Source organism: Aplidium turbinatum, chromosome 1, assembly GCF_918807975.1.
Source record: "Aplidium turbinatum chromosome 1, kaAplTurb1.1, whole genome shotgun sequence".
NCBI classification, from domain to species: domain Eukaryota; kingdom Metazoa; phylum Chordata; class Ascidiacea; order Aplousobranchia; family Polyclinidae; genus Aplidium; species Aplidium turbinatum.
In genome coordinates, this window is record NC_137472.1 from 21,808,776 (window position 1) to 21,820,212 (window position 11,437).

General features: G+C 37.0%; 1 protein-coding gene across 1 annotated transcript; it reads right to left on the reverse strand.

Moving 5' to 3' along the window:
- Window positions 1-2,043: 2,043 nt before the first annotated feature.
- LOC145774521 (uncharacterized) lies at window positions 2,044-10,012 on the reverse strand. Its single transcript, XM_082585781.1, has 3 exons — window positions 8,839-10,012; window positions 3,864-4,376; window positions 2,044-3,322 (listed from the first exon to the last, which is right to left on the reverse strand). Exons 1-3 carry the CDS (start codon window positions 8,947-8,949, stop codon window positions 2,444-2,446), a joined length of 1,503 nt encoding a protein of 500 aa, XP_082441907.1. The 5' UTR covers window positions 8,950-10,012; the 3' UTR covers window positions 2,044-2,443.
- Window positions 10,013-11,437: the final 1,425 nt, after the last annotated feature.

The following is an 11,437-nucleotide window of genomic DNA, read 5'->3' on the forward strand; positions in this document are numbered from 1 at the left end:
TCATGGAATATTTTAAAAAATGAGCAGAGATTGCAACATACTTCGTAAGACGTGTAAAACATTGCACAAACTGTTTCAACACCTGTGAAATTGCATAACAATGCATGTGAAGTAAGCAACGATCATGCTGCTAAAAGCGAAACTCATTCAACTACAATGCATATGAACTATTACGTCACAGAAGCTGGTTTCGTGCATTTGAAATATCTCAAGTCAGTCTCGTCATTTTAGAATCGTCGTTTGAAAAGTTGGTCGAATATTAAAACTGTTTTGCTTGTGCTTACTAACTAGACGAAATTTCCGTCTTTTAACCAAGTAATTTGTATCGTGGTGACAAGTTTTAGTGGTGTATCGCGTTGCACTCTATTTTCGACAGCCTGTTGGCTATTTGTTGCTGAAGTACAATTCTTGAAAGATGTTTTCAGAAGAGTATTTTTTCGGTGTCATCGCATACAGACGAAGAATCCGGGAATTTTATGTTACAACTTTCCCACGAAGATATTATGGTTTACTGCTGTGACCACAAGCATGGGCTCGTGCAAACCTAAATTCCGTAGCATAGTAGAAAATATATTAAAAGTCTTGGCATTACATAGAATGTAAATTCGTCTTTCCAGTTGCAATAAAAGATAAATAAATAGGGGAATTAGGCAAAAAGTATGCAAAATAAAATGACCTAATGAATGAAAAGTAGGAACCTAAAAACACTAAAAGTGACTTTTAGTAACTTTATAACTTCTTAAATGTTGACCTCACAACCATGAAATTTTGATTCTACATTTCTTTTGTTAATTGGTACAACTAAAAAAGCAACTTTAGTGACAAAAAATCGCCCTAGCTATTTGTGAGTCTAAGCAGGCCACATTACATTTCCCACTTAACAGTGTATATTGTAAGGAAGGCAGTCACGAAACGTTTTCAGTTGCACTATACCAGGGTTACTCAACTAATCTTAACAAAGGTCCAGTTTGACAAGTTGAATATTTTTAGCGGTCCGGTAAATCAGTTTGTTCACACGCAACCACGAAAGACGAAAGTTAAACTATCTGTACCTAACCATTTTTTTAGGTAAAATGTAACTCGAATTAGATTTCTGAGAAAGTGTTGGGGAGTCTGAAAGTCAAAGCCTCTCAGCAACTGGGATAATCACAGTAAAAATTGCTTCTTCCCAGTAGAAATCTGTTTAAAGAAGCCTTGAAACGTGGCAATGAGGTTATTCTTCCAAAAGCTCAAGGTCCACCATCAGCACCCAAAAGATCCGGATTCGGACCGGGGTCCGCCAGTTGAGTAGTCCTGCACTGTACAATCAACTCCGCTTAATTGGCCCACGTTTATCGAACTACCCGCTTAATCGGACCGCTTTTCGCTAGTCTCGAATCTAAATTAATTTTTCTGTGCAATTTTCCCCACTTAATTGGACTATTTCCGGACATATGCTCAAACGGACTACCCTCTCAGAAAAAATAGGCTTTGTAGTTAACGTTTTTTCCACATGTGTTTGGCGAGATAACACTTCTTTGAAAAAATAGTCATTTTCTCACCTTGTTTGAAATTTTCCACACTCACTTATTGTTTAAATTTTTGTTTATTCGGTACTGCCATTTCTGGTGACTCGCGGTAAAAGTTTTTCTTTGCTTAATTTTGTTTGGTAGCGGTAACAGTTGCGAAGTACTGTTTCCATGGCTGACTCCATCGAGTGTTGAAACTGAGAAGTGCAACAGAGTTGAACTCAAGCTTTTTGTGCGGGTCATATTCAATTATATTTTCAAAATTTGCCGCGGGCCAATAAAAGCTGGACCGCGGACCGTAGTTTGGACACCCCTGGGCTTTGTACTGCAACAAACGTGACACTACACAAGGGATTGTTTAATTTTCAGCGTTGTTCAAGTCTCGGTCTTTCGATACCTACTTGGCTAAAATGTCGTTAAAAGGTTTTATTGAGACGCCATGTTCGTGCTAGCCAGTATGGACTTAATTCATGCAGCTTCAAACTACGCTTACGTTCGTTTCGCAAACGGAGGTGAAACCACCACAAAGCAGCAGTGGGATGTTAAAAAAATGAACTTTTTATTTCAGTTTATGAATACATCTACAAAACTTAAAACATTTATGTGGAAAACATCATCACCTGTTTGTAATGAAGTCTAATAGAAAAAAGTTATAAACAAATAGACACGTGAAGCAAACACTGAAAAAACAAAAGCACCCAAGCAACCTAAATTAAAAACAAAAGCATCCAAGCAGCGTAAACAACAATTCCGCGTTAAATAAGTTTAAAAAAATAGAAGTATGAAAATTGGCAGTAAATAAAAAAATGACGAAATTGCACCTTACAAATGGAAGCTAAACAAATGGTCTCATGGTACCACAATTACGTAGTATTCGTAAATAAGCTAGCAGCAATAATGGACGCTAAAATATTTTTCACATCAAAATAATCAGCTTAAAGTGAGAGAAGTTTGGGAGATTTCACTGAATCAGGACTTTGATGCGACTCACTAGAAGATCGTCGTCTGAGTGCAGCGGAGCATGATCGTAGAGGATTTCCCATGCGATTGAAAGATGCTTGCATCGATGCGACGTGCGGTGAATTGACTGTCTGAGAAGCTGGATAGTTGAATCCAGTAGATTTATTGATGTTGAAACATGTCCCGGTTGACAAGTTTTGGTGGCTTTGAGGATTGGGGAATGCATATGCACCATTATTTTGAGATTGAGTAGAAAAAGGACTAATGGGAATGTTCAAAGGAGTATTTCCAAGTGTGTTGAGATCATCCAAGGTCATAGTGAAACGTGTTTCAGTCATGCTAGGGCAAGTACTGGGCACTTGACATTGGCTCGATATGTTTGTTGCCATATTAGCATTTGTCCCTTGCGCTCCATTAAAGTTGTTACAGTGAACATCACTATGGACAGCAGGTAGATTTATTCCAACAACGTTTGAGGAAATGGGTTGCGGTTGTCTGAAATAAAGATTTGCATCAGAGCAAGTGTTATAGTCACGGATGGTTTCGGGTTGAGCAAGCAACATTCTTTCATCTCGTAGACCTCTTGATTCTTCCCGGAGCAGCATAGGAGAACCACCAACCAATTCACCTGCTTTACAATTGGGGCTATGAGAAGCCAATATATGCTCAAGATGGTCTTTTTCTTGTTGAAGAGACATTATTTCGTGCTGTAGCATATTTTGATGATCTTCAAGATGACCGGTTTCTCCTTGCAGCCGATCAGTAAGCTCACGGCGACGATTTCGGCATTTCGCTGCAGCTACTTTGTTTCTCTCTCGACGAATGTGACGTCTTGCTGCCTCGGCTGGTGTGAGCTAAGAGACATGAATTTTGTTGAAACCAAAAACTTAGAATATCATAATAAAAATATTATTTTATATTTACGGGAGGGAGATTTACAGTACAATAAATAAGCCTTAAAATGTTACGCCACATGTGAGATGTCAGTGGCCTGATTGGAAAATTGCGAAATTGTCTAGAGTGTAGACCTATTCATTTTTATGACTAACGTGGCACTAAAAAAAGCATTGCTTGGCCATGACAAGATGAGCGTACGAACATGTCGCAGCTTATTTTTAATTTAAAAATTAAAGCAAAGTTTCCGTCCTACAAAGCCCACATGTCCATAGAAATGTAGTCTGTTGTAACTTACAATGTACACTTTTAGAGAATGTAACATTAACTTCGTCAGTTTACTGTGCTTTGCTTATAACGATTTAAAAACATGGCATTCTGTCAGTGCGTTTTGAAACTTCAACAATTTTTTTTACTTATTTTCAGCAGAAATAGTAGCCTATACTACGTAATAGCAATAAAATATTCAAAAACAGATTTGACAAACGTCTAGTAGCCTACCTCGTGGTCCTGAAACTTCCTTTTTCTACCAGGAGTTCCCTTTGGTTTGGTCGGAGCGTTTGGGTTATTTGCTTTCTTGGTTCTGTTAGGAACAATAACTGGTGATATTCTGTTTGTGTTCGGTGATGAAAAAGAATTGCCAAGTTGGGAATGGCTTATGGTTGCCACTGATGACAGTCCGTCCTCGATAGAATCTTGCTGGTGCTTATAGCGATCAGGGGGCGATAGTTCACTGAGATACACAGGCGGTGTAAGTCGTGGTGACATATTTAATGGACTGTGCGTCCCGATGTCGGTGGTGCTTGTGGTGATCCATTGCAGATCTTGGCGATTGCCAACTGATGATAGGTCGTTGACATGCAACTGGTTGTCCTGGTAAGCGTTAGGCATAGGGACAGAATATTGAGAATTGCTGATTGGTGCAAACTCTTGTTGATCACTAAGCAGTTGCGGTGGGGAAGAGTACTCGGGAGGACGATTGTCAGCTTCTGTTAACGTGTATTGTGGGAAAGTCTGCAATTAAATATTAAACTTTTACAAATCTATCTAGGCCAAGGTACAGCTGACTGCAAATAAAGTCAAAATATCATCAATAAATAAACATTTGCTCAGCTTTTTTTGTTTTTTTTTCGAATAAAAAATGAAATTTTGTAACGTATCTTTTTAAATGGCTGAGTAGGTTAACACAGCAATATATTTTCAAAACCAAATAGTTTTTTTACATAATTTCAAAAAAAGTGGAAATTTGCTATTCTGATTTACAAATTAATGCACGTTAAATTGAGTTTACAAAATGTTTCGTCATGTACTGGGCACACTACACAAAGAAGCACAATATACAGTCCATTAACGGTCGTTCTTCTGAAACATCGGAGTTGATAGAACGTTTGTGAAGCAAAAAGAATTGGAATTGTATTGCTAATACACGACAAAGATTGTAATATCTGCATCAATGTGAACACTATACAGATATCCGGAATAACGAATCGACTTAAAATTGCAAAAAGTTTTTCCTCAATTCGGTACTTCAAGATTTGAATATTATTGTCTGCTTTGTAAAGCGCTGAGCAGCAATAAAAACTTACATTGTTATTACACAAATGTAAAATTGTGTGTTTGATAACTTATTACATCATCCGACAAAACAAAACCATTCATTGAGAACTTTTTGTTTAATTCTTTAAGATTAGAGAAAATTTCTCTATGGTTCAACAAAGCAAACTCTCTACCAAAGCTTTATCTTTAAGATTAATTAAGCAATAAGTACTTTAAGATTAATTCTGAATGTTGAACATTATGATTTGTTCGAATTACTATTTTACCTTCCCATTTGAATTGCAAATTAATATGCAACAAATCAAACACTAAAAGTTGAAACACCACAAGCGTGACCACCTAACTTGCGCAACACCTTGAAAAACTAAATTTATTCTTTGTTACACAGTTCTAGGGCTCAAACAACCGAACGAAACGTTCTTGCTAAGCAATTTCGCAGCGGTTTATTGACGCGTGGTGCATCGCTGTTGACGTCAGCACACCAAAGCTGGCCACACTGCATGAACGAGAATTTTCGGTCAGCTGTGTGATTTCAACAACAGATACGATTCACTATCACTACGATTATACAAATAAACAACTCTTTGATTCACACTGTATGTGCATTTGATTTCAATTGTTTCAAAGACACTGTTATTGTTATGCAAAATAATTTTGCATATTAATTGATTGTGACTGTATCTTTTGTGGATCACGTTATAGGGCAATTTTGAGTCACTTTTGTGCGAGGATGGCTTGCTTCTCCAGAACCCCTCCCTAATGTTATCACTTCACTTTTGTAATGTATGACCTAATTACCTTCATAATTTGCATAAAAATTGTTATTATTACTGCTCGCAGACTAATTTGTTTCTTGGCAACCACGTAACATTTTTAGTCATTTTCTAAAGGAACTGCTGTAAATTTTACTGTACTATGTTGTTGATAAAGTTGTAGCCTACTGAAGAGGGTTCAATATCGCGATCTGCAACACAAGAATTTCAAATTGGACTTTGTCATACTTTTATTTTGAATACTGTTATTGTTGTTGAAATATTAGCTTGGCGATTGACTAGCTAGAGCTAGACGGTCTAGATCAGAGATACTTCAAAACTTGAATCGCTCTCTCTTTGTTCTTAAGTTCTTTTTTCTTTTTTCAATTTGTTTTAGTTTTGTAGATTTAATTCTTTCCTCAAACAGCTTATGCCTACGTTTGTTTTTAACAATCATCCATCATAAATCTTAACATAAATCTACAAGACTGAAAGTTGCGCGTAAAAAAAAAAAAAAAAAAAAAAATGCAACAAATAATATATTCCGGCAGTGAGCTAGCATGAAACTGATATAGAATCATAAAGTTCGAAACAAACTTTCAGCAAAACAAGTTTTCGCTACGTAATCTCAATTTAAACTCGTGCTGTTGATGGCTCTCGTTTTTTCCGCCAAGCGAGAGAAGAACTTTTGCGGTTCTTGTTACGTAAATTTTGTTGTATCCAGGCTGACGCCTGGTGGTTGAAGATTTAGATTAAGTGGACGAGAAGGCAAGAAAGCCAATCTTCGTGTCCACCTTTGTCCTTCAGGCATGCCTTAAGTGTCCTGCCAAAGACACAGCCGCATGCTCTTGAGCAGTGTCGAACCGGTGCCCTTTCGAGATTGAATAACTTCTATAGTTGCGCCGTGGTCTAGCAGAAACGTGTAAATAAGGCCCCATCTGATCACAAAGATTGTGACTTAGACCGGAATTTTATATGAACGTTGTAGAGAATGTTTTAATCGACTCCCACTGGAAAATAGAATGCAGGCTAATCAATCCTTACTATTTGTCACGGCACGATTTCTTGAGAAAGTTAGCTACTAAACACTCAAGAAAAGCTTATACATTTCCACTTTAGCCTTTGTCTAAAAAGAAGGTGATTTCATTGCCCAGAATTATAATCGAACATGATTTTGAGGCAACAACAGAAACGATATGTTACATATTATGTTTTTTTTTAAATATAGCAGCAGGAAGGAAAAACCTGGTCTGCTTTTGGGAAATCAAAGATCCATCAATAGAGACAAATCAAACTTTCGTTTTAAAAAATCTAGTTTCAGACGTTTAAAACTTTTTAGTCTATGAGAAGTCGATGACTACGCGTCGCATACAGGAAAATGTCACGATTGATCTTACAGAGTGATTTTCTTATTAACCTACTAAAATAAAAATTTCACAATCAATCTATCCATTAATAATCACTTTTCATGGCGTGTAGAAGCAAAAACTACTGTATGTAATCGTAATAGTGACGGAACATTTTTAAATCGCCCAATCTTATGAAAAGAAATAATTTGTTTGTTTTTTTCACTATGATTCACAATTTGCAGACGATGAATCAATGTATCAAAGCTAAATTTTGTTCGCCGCAAATATCTAAACAAAACTGATAGTTGAAAAGCGAAAGATTCTTTAGTCAAATGTTCTTCTTGTTTTAGTGGTAGACGTTTATCAACAAAAGATTGAGAAATGATTAAATATCGTATTTAAGAAACTATAACAAGGTTGACATTAATCGATGTATTAGCCGATAGCATAAGGAAAAATTACGTCGGTCTCAGTAGCGTAACCAGGAATTTTGAAAGGGGGGGGGGGGGGGTTGACAACCCAGCGGCTGGGGGTCTGGGGGGCCTCCCCCTGAAAATTTTGAAAAATTACTTTGAATTTGGTGCATTCTGAGAGCATTTTCAACAAAAATATGGGTATAAATATTCCTGTAAAATGATACTGTCCGGTGGCATAGCAAAAGGATAAGATCATGTTTTCTTCGGCATTTTTCGGAAATAAAGCTAAGTCTCTATGTTTTCTTGTTGCTAATTCCTGGCTGAGATGTTTGAATGTTTGGTATTGGCAAAACTCGCTTTTTTAATGCAATTTTGTTTAAAATTAGGCAATTTTTTTTTGACTGAAAGCATCATTCTCAATATCGTGACGTCACACGCGTGCCAAAGGGGGGGGTTGCAACCCCCAAACCCCCCCCCCCCCCCCTGGTTACGCCACTGGTTCGGTCTAATTAGCAGCTATGTTTGCACAAAAAGATGGAATATCTTGTTGAAGTTAGCAAATGAAATTGCAAACCATCATGTGTTAAATATGTGGCCTACATTTTGTTTATTCTATTGTGGCACCTCGAACCCACCATCCTACCACAGGAGAACGATAGCCTACGTCAACAGAACAAGGGCAAGTGTTTGTTTATTCGCTGGCCTGGTAGTAGACATTTTGTGAAAATAAAAGTAGTGGCTTCGAATTTTTTTACATTTAAAGGCATACTAAATGAAAATTTCAAACCGGAATTAAGCATTAAAATGAGTAAACTGAACATTCAAGAATACATTTCAAAAAAAATTACCGAAAAAAATTCGTTTTCAATGGCGCTGGCAAGGCCCAAAGTCCAATGTTTCATTTATTTTAATTTTTTTTTAAATAACCAAATGTGCAAACACTGCTCGAGAATACGTCACTAAAGACAGCAATAACAAAAGCCACGTTACCACATCTGATGTTTTGAGCAAACTGTCTGATGTTTTGATGTTGAAATGTGTTGTTTTAATGTACATACATACATAGCCTACAGTCAAATCGCCCGCAGTAACAATTATTGCGCGATTAGCTGATTGCTATAGTCTGTAGTGACGTAACTGTACAGTCGCACGCTTCGCTGCTCAGGCCAATTTCGTTTTGAAAGCTCTGACAAAAGCACGCGCGCAATGGTGGTCAGACCGCAATGGGGCAAAATTTTATTGAAAATCGTTTTATGGTAGCATGTTAAACACAAAGAACGTGGAAAATCGCCAAGTCAGGTTTTTCCTTTAGTATCCCTTTAAAGTTAGAACACTTGGATTAGATTTAGTACAAGCAATTTTTTATTTACGCCTATTAACTTTGCTAAAAATCCAAACTTACCGGTTCGGACTGTAATCCTTCTTCGCTTTCGAATGACATTCCTTCCATCGCAGAGCAATTAGGGTACTGCTGTCTATAAACTGGACTCAATTCATGATATGTTCCTGTCATTTAGTTTGTTTTATTTCGCCTATGTAAAAGTAACTTGCTTACAACGTTAAATACAATATCTGAACAGATAAGAGGTTACTTTCCACGTTAGATGACGTAAAACGTACAACATTAGGACCTAAACCAGATATCGAAGCAGTTGAGACAAACAGAATATAGCCTACGAGACGAAATTAAATTGCAAAGAAATGTTCTAAATTTTACGTTATCTAAAGTGGAAAGTCATCGCTCATACATCTTTTAATAATGTATGTTTCACCTTTTTTTTTATCTTCCCTTCAACTGCACTGCAGACTGCAGTATATAACTTTGTAAATTTTATATTATATGTTATTGGCTCTGAGGATGTGCATTGTCATGGTGCACGAAACATCAGTGAAGCAATAAATAAACTTGTTTGTCTTTACTTTTACTTTCACTGTCTTTCAGATGAACGTTGCAACTAGTGCTAGAAACGATATTAGGCCTATTACATTGGCATATATGCAAATGTAATCATAGACTAGTTTTTTATCCATTCTGATCCTTCCACTCTTCCGTCCTGTTTTTTTCCCTTGTTATGAGTGTCGGACGCAAGGGCGAGGTTCTGTGGATCAAAACCTTGCTTATTGAACTTTATATCTTAATGTTTTTATTTACCTCGTTTTCCTTAATTTTCTCATCTTAACAATCACTTTTTTACATTTTATTGCTTATCATGGCTTTTTTGTGTGACATGGCTTGAAGAAAAAGTAGGTTGCTATAGTGACAGTTCAACCTGGCTATACGTAGGCCTAAATAATTTTTCAAAACCTCCCCAACAAATTTTCTGCTTACGCTACCGTTCGTTGTTGAACTTCACAAGAGCAATGGTGGAGCAAGGATCACCAAGAAGAAAGCATGGCACAATAACCTACTGTTTCCTTTTAATTTCATTTTTGCATAAACTGCTCATAAACGGATCAATGAAGAATCTCTACATCTTCCACACTGTTCAAGATCAGAACATCTCTATAAGTTTGTTTAAAAAACTGCTGACATAAGTATCACTAGACTAGCTTCATGTCCAAGCTATCGACACGGGGGACTCTAAACGCTACCTCATAAATTGGTACCAAACACATACAAAGACGTTAATTTTCAGCAAACATTCAAAAATCGAAAACATTCAACTGTTAAGATTGATGGCTCATCGTCAAAGCTACTCTACCTTTGAGCTTCAACTTATTCGTGTTGTGTTTTATATTGCGTCAAATCTTGACTTGCCTTTTTTGTTTTGCGTCATGACGTACACTGACGCAAAGCAACGTGAAATCCATCACGTCACAAACGCGACAGCGATTTTCTCTACAAAGGAATTGGCGAGTGGAGTCGATCGCAGCCAGCATGTTGTATACGAAATCTTCTTGTCCACATCGGTCCACTACCTGTATGCTGTTATTTGAACAAATGTTGTTAAGATTTAATATAATATAAACTAATGTGGCCTATCTTTCATTGATTGTAAATGTAGAGAGTTGGTGCCACGTAGTCAACTGTATTGAAATTGGCCAATTATACTGCACAGAGTGTACATCTGAGCTTAAGAACACATACTCTATGTTATAACTGCGAACAAGGTCACTGCGCTTAGGTCAATATAACTCTGCACTTTACGTTAACGTGGTTCATTGAACAGAGCGCTACTAACACTAATATCTTCACTGAAAGCTTACTTTCAGATGCAAAAGATTAGTTTCAGTCACTCTAAACAAGTAGGCTATGTTTATGTTGCTTTCCTAAAATGTTAATTGCAGAGCTATTATAAATTTTCGTTCTTAAAAAAAGTCTTTCAATATTCATTATAGCTAAAATAAAAGTTCCTATTTCATAAAGGAGTCCATGTAGGCAAGGCCGGTTAACCGCCTCTAGCACCCTCCGACCGGGGGAGGAAAGGCTCATGGCTGTGTAGAGACCCAATCATTTTAGTCTGTTTATGTCTTTTGCTGTTAAGAAAAAAAGCTGCCACAGAAGCTCGATATTTAATAGCGTAATTCATCCAAGATCGCATTTATATTTTCCAACCCCCCGTCTGGGGGCCCATCCCGCATAGGGGCCCAGGCATATTTAGTTTGTAAAGCATTTTTTGCTTGTAATTTTACATATACTTAGGCTTGCTTAAGTTTACCGGTTTCTCTTTTGCATGTCTTTTAGCACCTTCTGACGATCTCGCAAAGGGTGAAACAGGTTGTGAAGCTTATTTTGATAATAAAGATTCAATCCACGAAATATTTCGTGTGTGATTTTATTTCCATTTTTCAAAAACTTTCTCGCTCGCTTTCCTCGGTCAACCATATTTTATTCACCTAACTGGCCATATTGAGCAGCGGTGTAGTCAGGGAGAGCAAAGGGACAATTTCTCAAAAAAAGCTTTTTCCAGGAGGGGCAACATTTTCAGTGAGGTCATAAACGAAGGCGATATCAATTGCTTTAAAATTAAAGTTAACTTTAAAGTTTAATTGACGATGAA

Bases quoted from the DNA above. Each gene is read 5' to 3' on its own strand.
- LOC145774521 (XM_082585781.1), bottom strand. From the start codon at position 8,949: ATGACAGGAACATATCATGAATTGAGTCCAGTTTATAGACAGCAGTAC. The intron at 4,377-8,838 runs GTAAGTTTGGAT...ATTTAATTGCAG, and splicing joins AAGGATTACAGTCCGAACCG to ACTTTCCCACAATACACGTT. The intron at 3,323-3,863 runs GTAGGCTACTAG...CATGTCTCTTAG, and splicing joins GGAAGTTTCAGGACCACGAG to CTCACACCAGCCGAGGCAGC.